Source organism: Amphibalanus amphitrite, unplaced genomic scaffold, assembly GCF_019059575.1.
Source record: "Amphibalanus amphitrite isolate SeventyFive unplaced genomic scaffold, NRLGWU_Aamphi_draft 000990F_arrow, whole genome shotgun sequence".
In the NCBI taxonomy this organism is placed as follows: domain Eukaryota; kingdom Metazoa; phylum Arthropoda; class Thecostraca; order Balanomorpha; family Balanidae; genus Amphibalanus; species Amphibalanus amphitrite.
The window spans coordinates 170,406-196,716 of NW_024882484.1; the positions used below are offsets into that span (position 1 = coordinate 170,406).

General features: G+C 51.5%; 2 protein-coding genes across 2 annotated transcripts in view; both read left to right on the forward strand.

Annotated features, from left to right (window-relative positions):
• On the forward strand, positions 1–8,199 carry LOC122368920 (glutamate receptor-like). The gene is made up of 2 exons (XM_043343241.1): positions 1–847; positions 8,105–8,199. The coding sequence occupies exons 1-2, from the start codon at positions 1–3 to the stop codon at positions 8,197–8,199; spliced, it is 942 nt and encodes a 313-aa protein (XP_043199176.1).
• Positions 7,418–26,311, forward strand: part of LOC122368931 — a 26,214-nt gene continuing 7,320 nt past the window's right edge. Inside the window, exons 1-2 of the mRNA XM_043343255.1 lie at positions 7,418–8,796; positions 25,573–25,884. Of these exons, the coding sequence (XP_043199190.1) occupies positions 8,703–8,796; positions 25,573–25,884 (406 nt within the window). The 5' untranslated portion in view covers positions 7,418–8,702. The remainder of the gene's footprint in view (positions 8,797–25,572; positions 25,885–26,311) is intronic.

A 26,311-nucleotide genomic window follows, 5' to 3' on the forward strand; every position in this document is an offset into this window, starting at 1 on the left:
ATGGAGGAGCACCGCGGAGGTCTGACGCTGCTGGGACCGGGCTGGTCCGGCGGACCGGGACCACAATGGTCCGTCGGACCGGGACCGGAGTGGTCCGTCGGAACGCCAGATCGACCCCTGCGCGTCGTCGCCATCAACGACTTCCCGTTCATCTCCGTACAGCAGCGGCCTGATGGCTCCGTCACTTATGGTGGCTTCCTCTTCCAGTTGTGGCATATCATCGCTGAAGAGTTGGGCCTCAGCTACAATATCTCGGCTCCGCTCACCGACGGCTACGGCAGTCAAACCACAAACGGCACCTGGACAGGGGTGATTGGAGACCTGGTCTACGGGCGCGCCGACCTGGCGCTCACTTCCTTGACCCCGACACCTGCTCGAACGGCCGTGGTTGATTTTCTGGATAAGGTTCCATGCTTGACCTCCATCACGACGTTCCTGGTGCGGCGCGACACGGCGGCGACGCCGTCCCTGTCGCCTGCCGTGTTCGCCGGCCTGCTGCGGCCGCTGGGCGCCGACGTCTGGTGGACGCTGGCCGCCGCGCTGCTGGCGCTCTCGCTGGTGCTGCGCCTCTCGCTGCGGTTCAACAGCGCCAGAGCCGAGGACGGCCGGCTGGTGCGTGACATGGGCTGGGGCTCGTGTCTGCTGGCCGTTGTCATGACCGTGGTGGGCCAGGGCTGGGACAGGACGCCGCAGTCGCTGGCCGGCCGTACGGCCACCATCTTCGGCTGGATGCTGGGAATTCTGATTTACATCAACTACACGGCCAACTTGATGTCGTTCCTTACGACGCACACCGTCAAGCGACCCATCAGCAGCTTGCGCGAGTTCGTCCAACAGCCCGACTGGAGTTTGGCCTTGCTTCACGGTTCACACGTTCTCAACGAGCTAAGAACCAGCACCAATGTCTACGAACGGAAGTTGTACGAACGCTCAGTAACCGGTGAACGGTTTATTGCCTTCGATAGGACCAAGGAAGACATGCCTCGGGCCTTACGCCCAAAAGTCATGGTACATTTTGAGTTGGACATCCTGCATCACTTTATTGGGAAGGAGTCATGCAACTATGTCCCGCTGCTTCGCACACCCGTCAGACCTGCCTCATTTTACTTGGCGATCTCCAAAGAAAGAAGCACTCTCAAGTCAGCCATTTCCAAAGTGCTACTAAAACTGTATGAAACAGGCTCGATCTCGCGAATGAAACGGCTCGTATTGGAACGAGATCAGAGAATGTGCGAGCCTCTCAAACAATACGAAGAGCTATCTATGCATGATCTGCTGCCCGTTTTGTATCTGATTCCTCTCGGAATAGTCGCCAGCCTTGTGGTACTGGCAGCAGAGCTGCTCTTGTATAAAACCGGCCCAAGACGATGCCGCGAAATATCTATCAGAACAGTGTTGCAAGTGTTAACTGAAGAAGACTCCTGGAATTTCGCTCAGCAGCGCTGCGAGCGGTGCTGCTCGGCCCGAAGCCTCGAGGAACGTCGGATCGGTCAGAGCCGCAGTGACGCGTCCACACAGACGGAGACATACCGTTCGGCGTCTGCAGCAGCGGGGACCGTTGGGGTCCTACCGGCGCTAGAGTAGCTCACCGTTCGGCGTCTGTAACAGCGGGGACCGGTGGGGTCCTACCGGCACTAGAGTAGCTCACCGTTCGGCGTCTGTAACAGCGGTGACCGGTGGGGTCCTACCGGCACTAGAGTAGCTCACCGTTCGGCGTCTGTAACAGCGGCGACCGGCGGAGTTCTACCGGCAGAGTAACATACCTATCAAGTATCAGTTACCTACCGTCTGGCGTCTGTTGCAACTTGCAGCGGTGACCGGCGGGGCCTTTGCTATAGTGCTACCGGAGTATACGAGTATAAGTATAAATATACGAGTATACGAGTATACTTATATATTAAGTATATCAAGTAAGTATATAGTAAGTATATTATAGATATACGATTAAGTATATCGTATATCTATATTATACGAGCACTTTGCTAGTGCTCGTATAAGTATATACTCTGATGTTCTATACACTCTGACCGGATTAGCGCACCGAGGGCCAGGGCTGATGACCGAATCACCGATGTACGGCAGAGCGGCGCCGGTATACGGCAACGACATATCGGGTTAACCCGCGCCCCGTAGGAGGGAACGCCCCCCTCCCCGTACTTTTCCGTAGATATCTCCTAAACGACTGCAGATATCGTCATCAAACTTTCAGAACCCATCCGGGCACCATGGTTTTACACATTGTGACCAAATATTATTCCAAAGGCTATGATAGGTTGGCCACAATGACGTCATGTCCTGCCATTTTCGATCCAGAAAAGTTCCCGCGGGAAGAGCTGTCAGGACTACAGCTAGCTTTTAAGATACAGAAAAATGTTCTAGACTTAAAAGGTGTAGAATTAACAGCGCTATCACTTACCTATATATAGCGATAGTGAGATGCAAGATGTGTTGGCTGGCCGCTGGGCAATATATAAGCATCATTCCAGTGGTGGCTATTTGATGCGTTACTGTGTCCATAATTTGGATGCGGTTAACCCGCGCCATGCTGGGGGGGGGGGCGTTTTCACGCTTTCCCCCTCAGTCTTTTCACGACTATATCAAAAACGGCGGCGCGCCATTGAAATGCGCCTCTTTTGGACGAATATCGTTCTAAACGCTCGCAAGCATCGTTATAAGATGTAAACATGACACACTGAATAGAAAAACTGCACCCTTGACGACCCCTGTGTGCCTCTGAGGTCATCTCAGTTCACGCAAGGTCACCACTCGCCAGCAGTTTTTTACTATCAATTTTGATAGAGACGTATTAGAGCGGTGATAACAAGTCAAATGTGCTCAGTTTGATGATCGGATCGATTGATATGCAGCATGACCCTTTCAAGTCAGATCATGACCTTGACCTGAGGTCAAATTTTTGAAATGCATTATCAATGTCAATTTATATTGTTCGACGCGTTTCGACGAGAAGAACACGATGCTGGCAAAACTAATGTCGTGGCTCTCTTGAGTCAAAAGTTATTACCGAGAAACATTTTTCGTAAAACGGCGTTTTTAGTTTTTGCCCTCTAGAGGCTAAACCGCTGACCTTAGGTCAGATCTGCAAACTCAGAAACGGCTGTAAATAGTAAAGCAGCTATCGAATGCGTTTCTTTTTTCGCGACGCTGTAGTTCTATTGGTTTTCGAGTTACGTCGGGCGTTTCGAAAATTGTTGAAATAGACAAAATTTGACCTTCTGGTGACCTGACCTTTAATTGACCAAAGTATTTCCGTCATTATTTTTGACGCTCTTTCGAATGCCGCTATACTGCGTGTCACTACGTGACCCGAGAGCCGAGTTAGCCGGGGGGGGGGGACGTGAAAATTCCCCCTCCCCAGCACGACACAAAAAAATAAAAAACCCAGAAGAGCGGGTTAAAAACCGATGGATTGGCGGATGTATGTTAAGAAGATCAGGTTTGGATCGTCTTCTATAATCATGAATCATGTCGTGTAATCATCATGAAGCAGTTATGCGTAGTTTGATTTTATGTATGATTTGAGAAAACTATAAATACCTATTTGTCAGCCTGCCGTGAGCCGTCTACCTGAAAGTGCAGTCGGTAACAATTTGTCAGCAACGTCTGACTGAAAAGAGCAATTCGCCTGAGCTTTGATTATAAAATCCACCCGAGAGCAGAGATAAACTCATTAACTAATTTTGCCCGGAGCTATTGACTTGTCCCCGGAGCTATAAGTTCCTGAATTATATGATAGGATTCATGCAGTACGAACAACAAACGAGGTTAAAGTCGCTCGTTAGCTCTCGCTCTGTCTGTGGTCCTTCGGCCCTTTCTTCTTTTGATGACTACAAAACTTAGTCAGAAACGACGCCACTCGTGATTCGTGCAAGAGATATACCATTACCCACTGTCACACATCAGCATTGTCCAGAAAAAAAAATCATACGCATGTAGGGAGCTAGCCAATAGCCATACCTACCTATTCGTGTTCATAACAGCAGTTTGATATTCACATATTCAACAGATGAAAACGACGATACCTTCGATTTCGCTCAAAATCGATGCCTAATGGTTAGCAAATGAGGCCCTGACCATAAACCCCAACGGTATTTTGCCTGGCACCCAATATTTTATTTTAGCTTCAGCGCCGAAAACGACGATTGCATAAAAACGATCCGACCCTTTCAATTATGCTCAAAATCGATAGGTTAGCAACTTGAGTCATCAAAATCTCAACGGGATTTTGCCGGGCATCCAATTGTTTGGTAATAGTAGCTGCACGGGCATCATTTTCCGAAATTTATTGGTACGGCTTAAATGGTTAATTTTAGAATACGAAAGCCATTCATACCATGCAACGCCATAGGGCTAATGTTAAAATTCATGAAATTACGCATTCCGAGCGAAATCGAAAGGGTTGTCGTTTTATAATATCTGTAGGATATATGTGAATATGGAACTGCTGGCAGCTTTATATACGCGTGCTATATATCTTTGACGGTCGAAATGTCATTCTCTGTGGCATCGCCATTAGCGACCAATGACTACGCGAGATAAGCCAAAGCGGTGTATCTGTGTAACCGAGTCCCCTGCAATAATTTGTAGGCCGGGAAACGGTGTCTGGGCCTGGGACCATACCCAGTGATCTCTACCATCAGATTAGTCCAAACCTTATCCACGTCACGATTACTGGTAAGCCAGCTGTCACCAGTGGCGGATCTAGGATTTGAGTTTAGGGGGGGCAAACATTGCGCCGCCAGGCAAGTCGGCGAGAATTTCAAACGTCCAGTCTTAGGAACAAAAAAAAAACAAAAAAAACGAGCTACCCCTATTTTTCTCCTCGGATTTCGGGACTTTTTTTTACATTTTTGTCAGTCCGGCCATGCCAGGGCAGCGCAAAAAAAAAATTGCAGCCACCCTGACTCCGGGAGATAGTTAGAGAATAGCTCACCGGCGCTATGGACGGTCCGTCCTCTACCTCCCGCATCACCTCGGCAAGACCTCGTCCGAAAGGTCCGCCCGCGCCGGTTCTCAAGGGCTTCTGTATCCGGAGACCGATAAGGGTAGCAGCAGCAGGTTCATGTGTAAATGCCCACGACCAAAGGCCACATCAGCGTCCCTGCGATACTATACGCACTACGCAGTCAGGGTTGCCACGTAGTTAAACGTATTAACAGTTGTTTCCGGTAATAGAAAATGAGATCAGTCGATTAAGAATCCCAACAAGAAATAGACGAAGAACAGCGCATTTGTTTTCGGTCCTGCATTTATTGATGCAATTACAATGAACATTCCTTAACTTTGGGACTAAACTTCGCGAGCTAGCAAAATTATACAATAAGTGTTACTTTCGAGAGGAGATAAACGATGCTTCTACAATCTACAGACTACATAGGACCACAGCGCAACAGCCAACGGAATCACACTGAACAGCGTTAAGTTCCCACAACATACTGAGCTTCTCCAACACCTCGCAAACCAAAAGCTCTGACTGAGCCTTTCTGTGTTTGTCCCCGTTAGATAACGGTATGGCTCATGAAAAAGCCGCGATTGGTAATCTTCTTTACGTTATTCCTCTCAGAAACCTATCTCGCATTTGTTCTCAAAGGCACGCAGTACACCGTTCTTTCTGGCCATCACTGAGTGACACAGCGCACCCCTTTTGGCACCCCCTTTGGAAATGGCTGTATCCGCCTCTGGACATAACTAATGTAGCCACAGTGGAAATGCTAGGTAGGTACTAATGGATATTTATACCCACCAATATTTTTTTCAGCTCCTACACCCATGCTATCTAGCAATAAAATATTATGCAAACACTTCTTGCCGGTCCCGTAGCTCAGTTGGCTAGAGCGTTGGACTCCGCGTGGTGAGAGCACGCGTTCCCGGTTATGACAGTCCGGGTTCGAAGCGCGACGGGCGCTCTACATTTATGGGCCTCCTGACAGGTATGGTTGCGGTTGGTGGCAGGCCGTAGCCAGGCGAAGTCAGCGAGGGGACCGGCCGTGCGCGGCTTTGTGCGCACGTTAAACTTTGGACTCTAAATTCTGCCATAGCACCGGAATTGCGCGATCGGAGGGTAGAGGGCAGGGTCATCGCAACAAGCTTCGCTTAGCGGTGGCTCTGTCCTTGTGAATCCTTCCCATCAAAAGGTTCGGACTAAACTAAAAAAAAATACCCATGCAAACCCACCACTGTCCAACCGCTCACCAGTGTGGTGACCCCTGACCCCACTGGCGTCTGGCGGTCTGCTGTTGACGGTTTGTTTACTTGGTTCAAGGTTTCAATAAATCGTGTTATTATTATTTTTTGGTAGCAGTAGCAGTAGTAGCACTGCTGATGGATGATGGACTGACATTCATGGGGCGGAGGACTTTTTATCAGCTCACAACTTAATATCACGAATATGACAACCTTCTAGTCCTCCATTTATTTCACATTTTCTTTTCAAACACCATATTTTTAGTATTCAAGTTGTAGTTTTTTTAGGGGGGGCAAAAAGATATGTTTGCCCAGAGATTTTCCGTTTAGGGGGGGGGGGGGGGCAATTGCCCATTTTGCCCCAACGTAGATCCGCCACTGGCTGTCACGATTCGAGTTCTCAGTCAAGAGTGGCAAAAGTTCTGTCATTATATTCTGCAAAGCTGCACTTATATAGACTATTTCCAGACAGACGTTTCCACTCTGCAAGACTTAAGTTGGTAAATTTTATTTGGAAATCGTTATCAGCCCAGAACCAACTAGCGATTATACAATGTAGCGGTCTTAGTGAGTCATGATGCCATGATGTGGGTATTCATAACAATAATTTTACACTCTTTGTTCACATGTGTCACTTACATTGATACGAGGTTCGTACTTCATATCCTTATATTACAAAAAAAATGAATTGATTTGACTTGCAACGCCGTGGTTATCTGTGACAACATTCTATCGTGTCGGCTGCATTCTATAATGTTTTTCTTCCTCACCCGCAACTGTGACGAGCACGGAGCACCTTGTAATTCTCGTAAGCTACAGCTAGTGACAGCACAATGCACAAAATCCCGCTCCCGACAGAGCCAGCGTACATGAGAACCGTACCTATGGTCATCGCTGACGCCCTGCCCTCTGTCATGAAGTGCTGCTAACTTTATGCACACCTTGCTATTCAATCGACATATATGGCACACTGACGCCGACGCGTCCGCCCTGCTGCGGCGGCCCGACCGGTCAACAGGTCCCTGACCCCACCGACCGGCGGCAGCCGACTGACGGTCCGAAAATGCTGACAAAAACTCACTAAACGTCTGTAAACACCGACTGCGAAAAACGACACCGGACGATGATTAATTTATGAATACGCAACACCGCACGGCTGCGTATGTTGACTCGAAATTCGCTCATCACTGTGTGTTCGGTTCGCGTCGTTTCGGTCACTCGACATTCTACCTGGAGAGGCTGAGAGCCGGCTGCAGACTGGACGAGACGGGACCGGAGGCCGGCGCGGCGGCAGCACTCTGCCGCGGGTGAGCGGGCCGCAGTGCAGCGGCGGCCGTGGAGTCGAGAGCAACTCTGCAGGCCAGCTCCTCTGGGAACTGCCTCCACCTGGGCGTGGTCCTGGCACGGTTGTGTGAGAGCCGAGAGGTCAGCACGGTGCTGCGGCCTGCACCCGTCACCATCAGCACCAACTAGCACCACCGGCAGCGATTCAGCGGCAGCGTGCGAGCCGGGCCGTTGGCCTTGGCTGCGAATGGGCCCGGGAAAAGTGCCGGTGCCGGTGGCCGGTCTGGCGAGTCGCCCGGCCGCGCGCGCTGGTCAGTGGTGAGCCGCCGTGGTCAACGGCCGTGCCGTCATCAACACAGTGGTGATCGGTTGGGCGTGAACGTTGCGCAGGGAGATCGAGAATTATATGTGGTGTCTGACAAGAAGCCCGTGATTGACATCGTGCGAATTAGCGGTTAAGGAAAATATCTGGTCCCGTGTATGCGTGTGCTTAAAAACATAAAATAGAAAGACTCAGATGTCCAGTCAAGCAATAGGTTGCAGCAAAGCGTGGCCTGCAACCCGTGACCTGTGACCCATGAGCCGTGACCTGTGACCCGTGATCCGTGATTCGTCACAGTCCCAGCACCAGAACCAACATCATCAGCGCGCGGTGCTGACGAGCTAATCTCCGCGAATGTGCTGATTCAGAGTGCTGAGCGGACCGAGAGATGACCGGATGTCAGGATGTGCGCTCTGGCTTCCCTAGTGACGCCACCCAGATCTGCTGCAAATCGTATCCTGCGAAAGCGTGAGGCCGGACGCGCTTACAGTGGCGAAACGTCAGCTGTGCCGGTTTTACCAGCGAGGTCGGCTGTGCCGGTCAGGTTTCCAACACCCGCCTTGTCAGTGTTGTGAGTTTTGTGAGAAAGCCATCCGCGGCGTTTTGGGAGAGTTTTAGTCAGCAAAGTCTGTGTGTGAGACTACATCCCTCGGTTCGATCCCAGCGAGGTCACCAGCAGGTCACAGCCAGACCGCAGCCTAGTGGACACCCCACCCACTCAGGCCATATTAGCTGGATCGCTCTGGGGATCTAACCGTGCCTGGCTCTGCTCTGAAGCGGCTGCCAGTTCAGCCCGTCTGTGCGTGGGAGAACCGGAGTGCTGACCTGCCCGAGAAAGGGGACTGACCCGACCAGTGCGACCTGGTTACGCTGTGGAAAGGTCAACAGCTCCGAGATGTCTGCATCAGCCCGCCGTCGCCGCTGCTGCCGCTGTGTCACAGTCATCACGGTGGCTGTGCTCCTCAGCGACCTCGGACAAGTCCAGTCAGGTAAGGGAGAGCGAGGGACAGAGAAAAATAGAGAGAGAAGAGAAAGGAAGATAAGAGACGTGACAAGAATTCCAGGCTAGGGCACCTGACCCACACATATATTCATGTCAGAAGTCTTTTTGTTTCTTCACTTATTTCGAGTCCTTATTTTCGACATCCACGTCCATTAATCACGCAATCTAATGGCCTTACTGCCCGTCATATGGTGCGGCATCGGTTGTTTTAGTGTCCGGCATCGGTGTCCCATGTGTCCGTCACAAACCCGTCTATCGGTGCCCTTATTTGTGTCCGCGTGTCCGTGGAGATTCCATATTTGTCGCCGTGCTGGTCGTCCTCAAACGATATCACGCGAGCCGACCGGACAGCCTTCCGACCGGCATCGCTCGCGACATACACCGCTGACCAACCCTCCAAAGGCGCTCGGTTTGACTCCAGCCGGTTGGTCAGCTGATGAGGCCCGCTCCCGGATCCGGTCCCAGTCTCGGGCTCGTCCTCCCCGTCCCGATTCAGGCCCGCCGAAGAGTGGCTTCCCACGATGGCCCGACTGCGGGCTCGGGTGCACCGGCTGGGGAGCGGTCTGTGCGGCTCGAACGGTCCGTCGGCGCCATGGCCGGTCGGCAGATGGTCCGATTATGTCGGCTCTACCCTGATTACGGGCAATGACGGCGGCGACGGCTGCGTTCCCGCGCGATAGGCGTCGGCGCCGGTCTGCCCGGACGAGATCGCAGAGCCGGTCCGGGAAGACGGCGGGCTTGATCTCGCTTTCATCCGTCGGAGCAGGTCGTGAGGTAGCCCAGGCACGTCTGGTTGGCGGAATTTGGGGCGATTCAGATCCAGTCAGATGTGTGAGGACTTAGGTGAAACGTCGGTAAATTAATGAATTGAATTGGAGCTTGTCAAAAGTGAGAAGCGTGCCTGAACGTCAATGTTTTAGGATTCCCTGTCCTAGATGTTGAAAGAACCAGTTCTAAATACGTTGTGGGTTGTACTTTCTAGGCGGATGTCTTCATAACAGCAGAAGTTGCAGCAACAGCGCTCATTTTTTGAGGCATGGCCATTGGCCAGCGTTAGATGAGAGGCCGTGTTGTAAGCGAAGGCCATAACTCATGGTACGCTCGTAAAGACGGTCTGGTTTAAGATGCAGACTGCAGCTAGTATTCAGGTTTCCGAGATGTGAGCGTCTAACAGATGAAAAGGATTGCGACAAAATCTAGTCGCAGGATTATGGCGCGTCATGCGTTACATTCAATGTCTTCAGATCTTCAGATTATGCAATTTACATATTTTATTTTCACTCAATACTTTCAAGTGTAGGTAACTTAAATCACAAGCCTTGAGGATTTATATTTAACGATAAGTGATTATCAAGCTTTAAAGCATATCGGTAAAAGAGGATCAGGCTTCCTTGCATCGACTCAAATACCTATTTTTCTTTAAAATCAACAAAATTTAATTTCTAACTGTGTTCTTAGATATGTTCTTCACTCATTCGCAAGAGGGATTTAAAAATAACAAATTCTTATTTTTGCATCCCAGAGGAGTGCGAGATAGAAATAACCCTGCACTGTAAAGTGTAAACCCAATGTTGTAAACCTCGGCTTTATTCTCATCATTCATGGAACGGCGTGGGTCCCAGAGCTTGATATCCTAAATACTGACGTCTATAGAATTCTGCTTAGAACAGGGCACTCATCCCATCACAGTTAACATACCTAGCAACAGTAAAAAGAAAACAAAAGCAAACTGAGCAAGTACACACTACACAGTAACCCATGCCATGCCACCCACCGCTGGCCAATTGCAGACCATGAGTGATTAGACGTTTGTGGAATCTGAAATCTGATGGTACCCCGAGAGTTATGAACCAATTCAGCTCTGTAAGAAATATACTTATATAATTGCCAGCCTAGCCTATATACAACGGAGCAGTGTAAGTGTCCGAATAATGACCCTTCACATTCCTACTTAGTGCCAGTTCTACGAAAACAGAACTGCCATACTCCACTTTTCTCAGCCATGGGGAACACAAACACAAGCACACAGGTGCCGTCTATACTCGGCTGCTGGGGCCCGTGCACTGCACTGTGCAACGGTACACGATACAGTAAGAGAGCGAGGGCACGCAAACATCGGTCTCGGAGCGAAAAAAGGCAAAATCCCACGGATACCTGTTAGATATGGAACGCAGCTAGAACTTTGGATAACCGGCCAGCTTTTTTCGCTTGTCTGAGTCAGGAACCATTTTCATGTGAACACACGTCCTCGCGACTAACTATTCAGCCCTGTCAACGCATAAAACTAGCATGCAGGCTTATGTTGTAGGGTCAATACCTATGTGTATGATGAGTCGACTGATTCCACCCATGGCGTTCATCGACTGACGAAACACGTTCACCAACATACAACATTATACCACCAAACCGCATGGATATAGTTAGATGCGGTGCAATCTGTAAAATTACGTTTGTTTTATAGGGTGCGATTGGCGAACAGTTGATAATGCCATTCTCATGAAGACTAGTTTATCGCATTTTCATCACATGCATTAGGTAACTGCGTCACATAGCATTTCGTTATACCACAATGCTGAAAACAGTGTCCTGAATCTGACTCCCGAGGACAAAAACAATGCCTTGCTTACAGCATAACCGGTTCTGATGTGCCCTTGAAGCTCGGCATGAGAATGCATTGACGCGTGGCAGTACAGCAAACCAGTGATGTTCAACTTACCAGGCGGCCTTAAAAGTTAAATATAACAAACGCACTAACGATTTTGTTTCAATTTAGTTAGAGAGCTAAGCACGTGTGCGAATGGCACGACCAGAGGCAGCGACTTGGTTACAAAATATAATTTGAAAGTTACCTGTATTTTGTATACGTTATCTAGTACAGATATATGTAGGTGTATAAAAACGACAACATTATTCAAATACATAATATTTTTAATACAGGTACATATGCAGTGTTCAAGGTATTTTAATACCGAAAGGCATTTTCTGGCGTATTTGAATAATATTGTCGTTTTTTGTACTTACTAGTTACCTGTATTTCTTTTGCAACGCAACTTGGCGGGACAACATCGGCAATGCAGTTAATCAAGATGAAAATATTCATGGCCTATGGTGGCTCATGATTGATCAATGTATGGCTATCTAATGAAGGGTAGACATAACATTGTTTGTTTGTTCGTTGGAGCTTTAGGGCGCGCCGACTACTGGGGTCATTTTGCGCCCATAACGTCATACTTATAGTAGAGCTGGTGTCAAAAGAGAGAGCCATCTAGATCATTAAGGAACAAGCTCACAGCCACACAGTAACCGTTTTCACAACGGTCATCTGGTACACACTTGGTGCAGATTAAGTGCAGATATGGTGCAGATTTGGACTTGGTCAAATTAGGTTCAGTGTGTTTCTTAAAAGCTATCAGTTTGAGCTGCACAGATCCTTCTCGATGATAGATGACGACCCGATTCGGTACAAGCCCGCACAGAGTACATTGTTTTGTTTGTTTATTGGAGCTTTAGTATACGCCCCGACTACAAGGCCATTTTGCGCCCAAGCACATCGTCCTTGAACCAGATATCCAACGAAAGTCTAATAACTAAACAAAAAAGATGAAGTGCAAAAGAGGCCCAATCGCTGGTTCATGGGTTGCTTCCTCAATCCTCGTTAATTCTTTTATATAAGGGCTCAATTGGGCAAAACCACAAATCTCCGCGCTCAATGTTGCTACACGCGATTATCATTAACTCTGTTCGTTCAGTGCTCTCCGCCTTTAAATGCAAGTGCGTCGGTACCGTATATGTATCCCGTTGGCGCATTTTTACACTGGAAGCAAGGCCACTTTGTACCCGTTTCGTAAGTCACCACTGTATGTCGAAAGACACGCTCAGTTGTAGCTGCTGTCAAAAAGGACCTTGTGACAAGAGCTTGGCGACATTCTGCGATCGTTTGTAGAACTGACACTTGCGGAGCCCGAGAATTCCCGTCATGTTTACACATATTCGTACAAGTTCGGCGTGCCAGTCCTGGCTCGGAAACCTCTCAAGGTCGTACCGGAGAGCAAATATCTCGTGTCGAATGACTGACGTTGTGCACGCTGCACAGAAGTCAGGAAGGCCGTGCCTGCAAACGGTACGGTTTAATAACAGGTAAACGTCGGTCGATCGAGGCTCGTTAATGAATACGCTATCTCGGTGGCAGATTGCCACCGGTAATCGCTGCATATTTGAGGAAATGCAGACGGAAGTTTGAAAACGTTAAGCTGACATGGTCTGTCAAAAGTTACGAAAGGTTCAGATATGCAACATGACATGACAATCCACCTGCACTCATTTACTGCTGTCACTAAGCAATTGGTTGACAGACTTCATCAATATGAATAAACAGGATATCCCATCGTCACTTTATTCCGACTTACTATATATGCCGTAATAAACGATCATTTTCGGACGCACAAGTATCCTTCATCCTCTTATAGTGTGCGTGATAAGATCGCCGGCAGTGCGCAGTGCTACCGGCTGTGTTTTAGCTCACCACAGTGTGGTGCAATTCTTCTAAACCACCCTACCGGCCTGCAATCCAGCCATGATGTTCCGTGATTCCGTGGTTTTGTTCCGTGATTCCGTGCAGTTTTGATTTATTCTACCGATCGCAGTCACACCCCTGTTGTGGCGGGCTGCTAGTCATCTCGTGATTCACACACACACCAGGCCGCTGGGAGCAGGCCTGCGCACTGTGCACAGCACACTGTGCAGTGTGTACTGTGCACCCTCTTTGCGCTAGCTTCGTGACCCGCGGATAACGCCTCCCTCCTGGAAGAGGGGAGCTGCGGGAACGGGAAGTGGTTCTAGAGAACAGGCCGCGTGGGCGCAGCTTCAGAGGACAATCCACATCCACGCCAGTCTAATTAGCAAGTAGTGGTTGATAGAAAAGCGGAAGGATAGTGATAGCCAAAGCCATGGGTGTCGATTTGTATACTTTTGGGGGTGCTGCAGCACCCCCAATGCTCAAATGAGCACCCCCAATGATTTTCCGGGCACCCCCAAATGTTCCAGTCAGCACCCCCAATTATTTTGTCCCTCAATAACTCCCACTAACTCTGCTTGAGGAAAATAATTGGTTCCGCAGTCTTTCACTACTAAAAATAAAACAATTACGCAATTTACAATGCATGAAATAAAAATGTAAAGAAAAGAAAAGTTAGTCTTAAGAAGAAGGGCGAAAAAAGACGTTAAGTTGCAGACTGCAGAGACACTGGTGTGGGTCCGTCGTACACGAGTGTCTGACCCTTAGAGCTGATAACGCGTACCCTTTACAAGCCGGCAGGGGGCTCCAGATACCGGCGACGGGCCCTCAGAGGCCGGCAAAGGGCCATCAGATGCCGGTGGTACCTTCAGAAACCCTGTGGAGTCGTCTTTAGAGACCGGCACGGACTCAGACGCCGATGGGGCCCTCAGAGTCGCCGGTGTGGGGCCTTCAAATGTCACCGGTGGGTGGCCGTCATATGTGCACTTGTGGGCAGGGATGCGGAGCCGTGGAAATTTCAGACGGCTCCGGCTCCGGCTCCGGAGAAAAATCGCTCCAGCTCCGGCTCCGGCTCCGGGTGAAATGTCAATACGGCTCCGGCTCCGGCTCCGGCTCCGAGTAAAATGGTCCGGCTCCGGCGGCTCCGGCTCCGGCTCCGGCTTCTACTCAGTACATTCCCTATGCGATTAATTAAATACGGGTGGAAGAAAAAAGGCGATTGGATTGGCACACGTTGTTTCTGTATTTGCATAACAAGGATATTTGGAATGCCACGTGTTTTAGTGTTTCCTCTCTGTCGCTACTGTGTCCCGTGCTGCGACCCATTCCAGTTTGGCTGTTGTTGGCCGTACTCACCCATTTTTCGTTGCGCTCCTCATCCGCCACAACCGTGGGTGAGACGACGTCGGACGAGAGAGGGAGAGAAGTAATAAAAAAAAACGAAAAAGAGACGGAGGAGACAATATTGAGGACATTGGCGCCGTTGGGGATGGGGGGTGGGAGACGCGCCACTCGCGGCCCGCCTCTGTTGTCACCGTCGTCCCCTCTCACTGACTGACGTCTGTCCTCTCGTCTCCTCCCTCGCCCTCCCCGCCCTCGCCCCTCCCCACGGACTGCCGCTCCCCAACCCACCTCCGACCCAGCTGGTCTTCACACTCCAGAGGGGCCACTAAACTTTATTAGGGGACCCTAATACCGATTAGTGTTTCCTCTCTGTCGCTACTGTGTCCCGTGCTGCGACCCATTCCAGTTTGGCTGTTGTTGGCCGTACTCACCCATTTTTCGTTGCGCTCCTCATCCGCCACCAAAAGCCCCAACTGGAACCGACAGGTAATGGTAGGAGATTGGCACACTCAGATTCTCCTCGTTAAGCTACCAGAAGGACGGGTTCTCGAGAGTAGAAAAAGTGCTATTTGAATGCCCGGTGGCCCATCACACAAGGCGCAGTGCTCACCCAACGAATGTCATCCTTCGCAACACTAGGGCAGTGTGAAACGTCGCCCTTCCAACACCAGGGCAGTGTGAATCGACACCCTTCGAACACCAGTGCAGCGTGAATCGACACCCTTCGCAAACACCAGGGAATTGTGTGAAACGACACCCTTCAAACACCAGGGCAGTGTGAACCGATATCCTTCAAACACCAGGCCAGTATGAATCGACACTCTTCGCAAGCACCAGGGCAGTGCGAATCGACGCCCTTTAACACCAGGGCAGTTTGATTGACACCCTTCAAACACCATGACAGTGTGAATCGATACCCTTCGCAACATCAGGGAATTGTGTGAATCGACACCCTTCAAAAAAACCAGGGCATTGTGAATCGACACCCTGCAAACACCAGCGCGGAGTGAAACGACACCCTTCAAACACCCGGGCAGTGTGAATCGACATCCTTCGCAAACACCAAGGAATTGTATGAATCGACACCCCTCAAGCACCAGGGCAGTGTGAAACGACACCCTTCAAACACCAGGGCAGTGTGAATCGACCCCTTCAAACACCAGGTCAGTGTGAATAGACACCTTTCGCAAACACCAGTGCAGTGTGAATCGACACCCTTCAAACACCAAGGCAGTGTGAATCGACACCCTTCAAAACCAGGGCAGTGTCAATCGACACCCCTCAAACACCAGGGCAGCTTGACTCGATGGATCTTTTTCTTGTGCTCAACGTGAAGTCGCAAGAGTGTCTTTCGAAATGGCTAAAGCAAATGGCTGGCCAGCTTTTTATTCAAACGACACAGCTATGTATATATATATATATATATATATATATATATATATATATATATATATATATATATATATATATATATATATATATATATATATATATATATATATAGGCCCGGCGGGAGCCCGGTCACAGACTATTTCGGAACAACTCACGCGTCACCGCCACTATATGGGCACGTTACTGTTACACGGATGCCTCTCATGGCCGGGAACCCGGTCGACTCGCTCGCCATCACGACGGTCCGTGTATTGTCTCAGGACTGTCATACTCGTCCCGCCTTCCCCTTCCCCCCGGGGCGGGGGGGGGGGGGAATCCTCCTCCCGGCCGACCGTCCAAGCCCAACGAGGGTGGCGACCCCGCCGAGCCGCCGCGCCGCGACCGGCCCGGCGCGGCGGTCACCCAACGGTCATATAACCCACGGCAGGGAAACCCGGGCCACTCGCTCGCCATCACGACGGTCCCTGTACTGTCTCAGGACTGTCATACTCGTCTCGCCTTCCCCTCCCCCTCGGGACCCCCCTCCTCCTCCCAGCCGACCGTCCGAGCCCAACGAGGGCGGCGACCCCGCCTAGCCGCCGCCCCGCCTCGGCCGCGGCCCGGCGCGGCGCGGCGGTCCCCCAACACGGTCATATAACACGCCCCGCGACGGCCCCGGACGGCGCTGGATACGGTTTGCCATAAAAGGACACCTGCGCTCATAAACCAGCTGTGGACATAAACCAGCGGATCCCCAGACGGCGACAGGCCGTCTGCGGCGTGCCGCGCCCGTTGACCGACGCCCGGCGCCGCAACCAGCGTCCGACGCCGAGCCGCTCTGGCCGTGTCGTGGGAGAATGCCGCCAAACCCACTCGCCGGGCAGACCACTATACGTTATACCAGGCCAACCTCAAACCGATCCATTACCAAGTAAAGCCGGGGCATTATCCGCTCACCCCCGCGGTCACCTATGACCCGTTCGCCCACCGGCCCGACCCAAGTCCCCAGGTCAGGGCTGAATCGGCCGCTGCCCGGTCACGCACCGAACTGACCTAACGTATATCCAAGCCATGTCACTCAGACCCCGTCGTGTCGCCCGCTATGCGAACCTCGCATTCCCAGGTCCGTCGCCGATCCGGCCTCTGCCAGGCCTATACCGCACTGACCTAACATTACCAGGTCAGTCGCCGAACCGGCCTCTGTCCGCACCGACCTCACCGAACCGGCCGCAGTCCGAACCGGCCTCTGCCAGTCCTCGTACCGAACGACCTAACATTCCCAGGTCAGTCACCGAACCGCCTCGCCGAACCGGCCTCTGTCTGCACCGGCCTCACCGCACCGGCCTCTGTCCGCACCCGCCTCTGCCAGGCCTCGCACCGGACTGACCTAACATTCCCAGGTCAGTCGCCAAACCGGCCTCGCCGAACCGGCCTCTGTCTGCACCGGCCTCACCGAACCGGCCTCTGCCCGCACCTTCCTCACCGAACCGGCCTCTGTCCGCACCGGCCTCTGCCAGGCCTCGTACCGAACTGACCTAACATTCCCAGGGCAGTCGCCGAACCGGCCTCACCAAACCGGCCTCTGTCCGAACCGGCCTCTGCCAGGCCTCTTACCAAACTTACCTAACATTCCCAGGTCAGTCGCCGAACCGGCCTCGCCGAACCGGTTTCTGTCCGCACCGGCCTCACGAACCGGCCTCTGTCCGCACCGGCCTCACGAACCGGCCTCTGTCCGCAACGGCCTCACGAACCGGCCTCTGTCCGCACCGGCCTCACGAACCGGCCTCTGTCTGCACCGGCCTCACGAACCGGCCTCTGTCCGCACCGGCCTCACGAACCGGCCTCTGTCCGCACCGGCCTCACGAACCGGCCTCTGTCCGCACCGGCCTCACCGAACCGGCCTCTGTCCGAACCGGCCTCTGCCAGGCCTCGTACCGAACTGACCTAACAGGTCAGTCACCGAACCGCCTCGCCGAACCGGCCTCTGTCTGCACCGGCCTCACCGCACCGGCCTCTGTCCGCACCCGCCTCTGCCAGGCCTCGCACCGGACTGACCTAACATTCCCAGGTCAGTCGCCAAACCGGCCTCGCCGAACCGGCCTCTGTCTGCACCGGCCTCACCGAACCGGCCTCTGCCCGCACCTTCCTCACCGAACCGGCCTCTGTCCGCACCGGCCTCTGCCAGGCCTCGTACCGAACTGACCTAACATTCCCAGGGCAGTCGCCGAACCGGCCTCACCAAACCGGCCTCTGTCCGAACCGGCCTCTGCCAGGCCTCTTACCAAACTTACCTAACATTCCCAGGTCAGTCGCCGAACCGGCCTCGCCGAACCGGCCTCTGTCCGCACCGGCCTCACGAACCGGCCTCTGTCCGCACCGGCCTCACGAACCGGCCTCTGTCCGCACCGGCCTCACGAACCGGCCTCTGTCCGCACCGGCCTCACGAACCGGCCTCTGTCCGCACCGGCCTCACGAACCGGCCTCTGTCCGCACCGGCCTCACGAACCGGCCTCTGTCCGCACCGGCCTCACCGAACCGGCCTCTGTCCGAACCGGCCTCTGCCAGGCCTCGTACCGAACTGACCTAACATTCCCAGGTCAGTCGCCGAACACGATACATACAGCCAACGACACTGCACACAGCACGTGGTTACGATGCAGATACCGGCGGACCGGACCCACCTGCCATTCCAACGGTGCCGGGTCCGTAGTGTTGCGCGGAGTCCATGGTCCGCGTCCCGCTCTGGCTCTCACCACCGTACCGTGCACGATAGAGGCTGCGTGATGCCAGCACACGCACGCTATCCTACCACACACGCGCAATCACGCCACCAGACGCGCCACTCGCGGCCCGCCTCTGTTGTCACCGTCGTCCCCTCTCACTGACTGACGTCTGTCCTCTCGTCTCCTCCCTCGCCCTCCCCGCCCTCGCCCCTCCCCACGGACTGCCGCTCCCCAACCCACCTCCGACCCAGCTGGTCTTCACACTCCAGAGGGGCCACTAAACTTTATTAGGGGACCCTAATACCGATTACTGCTATGTACTGTCAAACCGAGTTAGGTCAATATTTTTTCCTCGGAGCCGGAGTCGCCCCTTTTTTGACGGCTCCGGCTCCGGCTCCGGCTCCGGGCTGTGTTGTTTCACGGCTCCGGCTCCGGATCCGGCTCCGGGCAAAATATACCGGCTCCGGCGGCTCCGGCTCCAGCTCCGGCTCCGGCTCCGGCTCCGCATCCCTGCTTGTGGGGCCTTCAGAAGCGACGGTGTTGGGCCCTCAGAGCCGCCGATATAGGGCCTTAAGAGGCACTAGTGCGGGGCCCTCAGATATGGCAATGTATGGCCCTCGGAGGCGCCGGTGTAGGTGCTCCACAGTTGCCAGTGATGGCCCTCACAGGCGCCGTTGTGGGGGCTCTCAGAGACACTGGTTTAGGGCCATCACAGGCGCGCGTGTGGCCCTCAGAACTGCTGTTACGGAACGGACCCTTCATAGGCCGACAAGAAGATATCAAGAGGTCACCGGTGCCTTCAGGAGCCTTGTGGGGTTCTCAGAGACCGAACATGGTGCTCTCAGACGCCGCTGTGACCCTCCGAGTCACCTGTGTGGGACCGTCAGGGTCGCTGGTAACTGACGAGGGTATCGCCGTCAGATCCGGGGTTTGGGTCGATACGGCTCTATTCCGGCTAGCCAGTATATGCCGTAGCGCTCCCGGGTTGTAATGGTTCCGAACCGCCAAGTCTGGCTCAAGTCAGTCAGACTCCCTGCCATATGGCTCAAGTCCGGCTCCCTACGACCAGGTCCGGTTGCACCTCATAGCTGCTCTGGCTTACTGTTGCTGAAGTACGGTGGAGGTACGGCACGGCTGATGCGGCATAAGTCCGGCTGTGATGCGGGCGAGCTCCGGTATCGTGTGTCAGCTCCAGTAGAGCCCCAGACCTTGCCCGTACTTTAGCCGGAGCAAATGCCAGAGCTAGCCAGAGTAAGACCAGCTACGGCCAGGACCAAATTTGCTGGCTGGGAATAGGCCGGTTAAGACCCCCATAGTCCGACATGTGGCCCTCCGAAGCCGGTAAGGGGCCCTCAGAGGCCGCCAAGTGGCCCTCAGAGACTGGCTTGGGGCCCTTGTGGAGATCTTAGTGTTGGTACTTGTGGGCCCATGAGGGGTTTTTACGAGCCCCGTGGATCCCTTCTATGTCCAAATATGGCCAGCATTGACCCTTAGCGGCCAATTGGCGCCTCAGGGCCCCTCAGGCCCGAATAACCCGAGGGGACCCTGAGGCCCGAACCTGATGGGGGGGGGGGGGCACGTGCTTCACGGCCCACCTGGCTACGCCACTGGGGAAAATCGTAAACCCGTAAATATCCAAATGCGATCACCTGTCATTTTTCATCGATATTGGGATCGTCTGATTACCGCCAGAGCCTCGTAGCTACCGTTGCCTCCGCGCAATGTCCGCCCCTGCGGACCGCAGCGGCTGCTGCACCGGTGCTAATCACCGTCATTGGTTTGTCACCTTATTACAGAGGTGTCGGGGCTGCTGCCATGCTGCCGGCAAATATATTTTTTTCGGAAAGATGTTTATGTAATCAGGTAGCCAAGTACTAGGACGAGCAGAATGATTTGCAAGAAGAACGTTCTGCCCTTGGGAAATGTTAGTATATAGTGAATCCCGGCATTATCAGTACCTTATGGTGATAACCAACCCCGCCTTGTACGGTTGTGCCGCATGGCAAAGCTGCAATCTGTCACCCGGTGCAGCGGTTGAGCACCCCCAACCATTTTGAAAAATCGACACCCCTGGCCAAAGCGGTGATAATCGTCGAAACATCGCTGAATAAACATATTGTAGGTGCTTACATAACATATACACTATTTTTTTAGCCACCATTTTCTCTCGCTACAAAAATTCATTGCTTCGATGTTACAGTTACTTGCTTTGCACATTGCACAATGCAAATACTTACCTATCCAAGCGTAAGAGCCGAAGAACGAGACAAAGCAATTACACGCCGAAGCAATTTTCTGTCAATGTTGCATGACTTCCGTTTCTAAGCGTGCGAACACGTGCACTGTACAAATAACAATGCTCTATTCCAGCGTGTGATTGCCCGCTTCAATAGCACACACGGGACCTTTCGTGCAAACGAACTGAACTATTTGGTAACTAGTGACATGCACTTCTGAGTCGCTGGACGCTGACCGCTTCCCTTGGTCAGAAAACCCGGAACTTGACCGTTGTTCCAGCCCATATTTGTTATGCCATCTATCAAGAACGTGCTATTGCCTGTCACACACCAAACGAGTCAGTGACATGTCGGCTGTCACCTAAGCTCAGCGCCAGTCAATATCTTTCTGTATGATGTTTCTGTGTATCCTCCCGTCCAGATATAGCCTTCAACAAATGTCGAACGTCTGCCAATGCCTTTCTGTCGTTGTGGGGGCATTCCATGTCAACCGGGACAGCCAAAATCGGCCACCTCATGGTGTGTCAAAAGTGGAAATAGCCGGTGCGCCGTCTGGCAACCCGGCAGCCCGCCGTCATAGGGAAATTCATGCTTTTTGTCGCTTTTTCGCTCCTTATGAGTCACTTGATCTAATTAGAGCTTAACTAGGAACGAGGCGGGTCACTTGGACGTATTCGGGAGCCGAATACGGTGTTTTGGAGCCAATACCTGGGAAACCCTACCCGCCCAATGCGAGTATTTAAGAGTCTGCATGCCCAAATTAACGCTGAGCGCGGCCGTTTTCGGTCGGTTTTCCGCGACCTTGTGGCGAAATCGCCTTATTTATTCAACCAGAGTGGGCTAATTCGCTTAACTAGGAATGAGGCGTTGAAGAGAATTATTCAAGGAATAGAGTTGTGCAAAAATATTTTTTGTATTGTTAAAACCGTATCCGCCCTCGAACGATAAATATTGTTGACCCATCAGGAACACATCCCCTGGAATGCGTTTGGACTTGGCTGGATCTAATATTAGCGAGTATCTGCTAATGCAGTTTCTTAGCTTACACAGTACGCACACAAGCATACATACTTCCTGCCCTTGGTTATCCCTCACTTGAGTGAAAATTTTGCTATAATAACCATTCCAAGCAGTTAACAGGTTTTAGTGCAGTGCCAGGTCGGAACCGTTCAGCGCCGCCAGTGTCCCAGGCGGCGCGTAACGGCCGCCGCCGGCCGCGCGCCGCCGCTCTGGCAGGGTGTTTGACTTCATATCTCTGTTGCTAGAAAAGTTGTGGACCGATTTACATGATTCTTGCATGAAAAGATCCGCCATTCAATTCTTAGCAGATAACGAAAATTTGACGTCAATTGCACGATCCGCTGCCCATGTTGTGGTACTGCCATCTATTGACAAGGCTGGCGAACTAAAGCCGGGCGGCTATTTCCACTTTTGACACACCATGTCTGCGATTTTGTTCAAACTTGGTATACTCATTGGCTATTGGGTGAAACCTCTGAGGGTGAAAGGATTTTGCCATATGCCCTCGGGTTACAGAGATACAAGCCGCTAAACTTATGCATTTTTAGCAGAATTGGACGTGTATTGCAATCTTGAAAGATCTATAGCTTCAACATTTTTGAAGCTATTAATTTCAAACAAACTGAGACGTGTACATAAGGAGTTGTGCTAGTTAAATTTGGCAATTTTCACATTTTTTTGTGATTTGGAATTTATTTTATTTTGATTTAATTTCTTAAAATCTAATTTGTGGAAAATGGGTACCCTTCCATTTTGCTGAAATTTAGATATTGTCTTTCACTACACGTAAGGCACACGTGCTGAGAAAATTAGAGTGGGCCAACGATAACTTTGGATGATATAGCAACAAGTAGTGCAACGTAGCACGGGCGGTGGAAGGGGCGGATTTCGCCAACCCCACCTGTTTTTCGCCAATAACTCACGCCATACTTTTTATATTAACGTCAAACTTTCAGTATCTGTCTGGAATTGAATTGTAAGTCCTCCCATGCAAGCAATAGGTAAATCGGTCCACAACTTTTCTAGTAATAGCGGTGTAAAGTCAAACATCTTGCCGGAGCGGCGCGGCGGCCGGCGGCGGCCGTTGCCGCCTGAATGGTAGACTGTGCCGGCGCGGGACGGTTCCATCTTTGCCTGCTCTTCTCAACGCTGATTACGATCGATTCGTGTCAAATTTTGTGTGAAGGCTAAAAAATGTACAGTCAATCTAATGGATAAATAAATACGAAAATCAACTGGTAAAAATTGAATTATTAGGGTGCTAACACAACCTTTGACTGAAACGTTTCCCACGTCGGCCGATCCCCGCCTCTGCTGGCGACATCTTACTCTTAGCAGGCCACTAACTGCCAAATTTATGGTTAGATTAACTACAAATTCTCATAACACTACACATGTCGTATAAAGCAAGAACTAGGAAAATCAGCCAGTAGCCTTAGAGCTGTGGGCGTATAAACGCAAAATAGTCACTATAGCAAATTTGATCACGTTGAACCTCATTTGATCTTGAAGATATTGATCTAGGGTCATGAAATTGGCACACGATAATAAAGTTCCCCTCCGCCCCACTTACAATTCAAATTCCGTTTTTTAACACCTTTTTTGGCTAAACCGGGTGTTTCTCCCCTAGCGCTGGGAGTCAGGCGTATTTCCTTTTTGCAACCAAAGAGAGGCGCTGCCCGGAGAATGCCCAATTGCATCATTAAAAAAACTGGCTTACATCTCCGCGATGACCACCTATCTTCATGGCTTAGTAGTGCCGAGTGTACCCCACCTCGTATTCTAAAGGTCGCTGGCTCGCGGCCGGTCAGCCTCAAGTGTGTTAACACGCCTTCGTTTTTAAGTAGGTAGCATCTGGCCAGCCGGCAAATGTCGTGAGGGCTAATGTTCATATCTAAGTAGCATTTGGCCAGTCGGCAACTGCCGTGAGGGCTGTACATATTTACGCGTGTTAGATTAGGTCAGGTCACGTCAGTTCAAGTTAGGTTTGCTTTGGTTTGGGGTAGAAAGAAGCATCTTCGGGTAGCGCCTCTCCTTGGTTGCTAAAACGAAACGCGCGAGTGCCAGACATTACGAAGTCCAAAAGACAGTTACGTAGACGTCGGCCCATTCTGGATTTTTTATATGATGTAGCTCATGTATAGGAGAATAAAATATGTAAAAACCAGCAAAATCGAAGGGTACCCATTTTTCAGAAAATCAAAATTTATTTTTTGAATTTTAATTAAGTTCACTAATTAGTTAAGTACGTCAATATTGTTATCCTCAAAGTAAAGCCTGAACTATTCCCTCCATTTCACACTTTGTTGCGTGGTGATATGTCTAAAACTTCAATAGTTATGACGCTTTAAAGATGATAATGTGCCTTGCCTAAGTCAATGTTCGATGACGTATATCTCGGAAACGTGACGTCATATCTTGACAAAAAAATGTCTCCTTTCTTTTCATATATAGATGAGTAGTTTCACAAAGTTTCGCAAAAATCGGAGGAGGTGAGGTTCAAAATGGTCATTTTTTGTCCCACTTGACGTGGAATGCCCCTGTGTTGTTGACCATTGTCCGCGCAGAGGAACCATAGGGCTCACGTCTCCCTTTAAATTTACTTCCCACACACATACTCCATGCCCTGACAGGCAGACACACATGCACAGTGAACATATAGCCGCGGCACACACCTTATACGGAAAACCCTCAACAAAAGCACACCGTCACAGTATCGACAGCTGAAGTCATCAACCCGAGGGCGTTCCGGTTTGCCAGCCTGTCTAGCCCGGTCAATTCGCAGTGTTTCATCGCTCACCTCAGGCCATTGTCCATATTTCCTCCAGGATTAAACAGGCAAAAATGGGATACCGCAAGCTCGTGAGCGACTACCAACTACCACGCTGTTAGTCACTCACGAGCGCGTCGAATATTTGCACCGTGTTCTGTACCGGTCTCCGCGGGCGCCGATGACTTTTATCGTTAGCGAAGCTGGATGTTAGCCGTATTGACACAGAACGGTATGGTTCGTCGCTTTTGTAGCGGCGATGGCCAGCCATGGGGCGGGTGACCTGTCTCGGCCTTTGTACCGACCGGACAATGGACCTCACCGGTCGTGACGTCACCAGTTCTGGTGGTCGTGACGTCATTGGTATTGGAATGTGACTTGCCTCAGGCTGCCGAGGCGCCGACGAAGGAGTTCATTAGAGGCAGGCACGTGCAGTGCTGGGCCAGGGACGGCGGCAATATGTATGCAGGAATGAGGGAGGTGTGATAATGGATCAGGGTCGTCTCGTCTGAAGTAGGCTTACAAACTGGTCTTCATCGAAGTCGAACAGAGAGCCATTTGTCAATGACAGTGCTTACGGGTTAAAGTATGCATGAACAATGATTGGGCCCTTCTTGCAGCCCCGTCCACACTTACTACGACTATGCATCTGCATACCAATGCGTATATGAAATGTCCGCCATGCAACAAGTTCGGCTGAGTGTTGTGAGAATCGTCTTTGGTCCACACTGTCCCCGACTCGTCTTGTTTCTGCTGCTAACCTTCCCACTCCTCTCCGTTTCAGGTTACGTGGGCTGCCGACCGCCGGGTACCGCCGCCCTTTCTCGGGTACTGTTCTCTGTACCCGCCTCTCCACCTCCTGCGCCTTCAGTACCTCCCTCGGTACCTTCCGTACCCGAGCCAGCGGCACAGACAGCCGAGCGACCGGGTGCCACTCACCTATCGCCTGACCATGCCGTCAACACCAGCGAAGCACTGGTGTTTCAGCCCGGTACATGGGCGCGCTACTCCTGCGACCCGGGCTATGTGATGGTCGGGGATTCGCTGCGGATCTGTCTGGACACAGGACAGTGGACTGGAGATATCCCACGCTGCTGTGAGTAGGAACCTGTGAAGGTTTACGTAGCCTTGGTAGGAACGTGGGTGGCGTCATATGTGGGGGATGACGTCATATGATGACATGGCGTCATGGTGATGGATCCGGCATCGGTATTGGTATGCAGGTGTGCACAGCTGTCCATGGGTTACATGGCGGCTTAGCGATGTTTAGGGCTGTCTGGTAAAACCGAGGAACAGCTGATGTATGCAACTGCTTACTGATTGTTTTGCAAGGTTAGTAGTTGGTACTTGGTACACAGGACCCTCTTCCGTAAATCTTCTTAGGATGCGACTATCAGCGCCCCAGTGCACAGTTGTCATTAATTCAGCTTTGAGTTCCATTGTATTCGGATGGATAATTCGAATCATTTACATAAATACGATTTTATATTGTACAAAATTGCACGGATATAATTTAATTCACA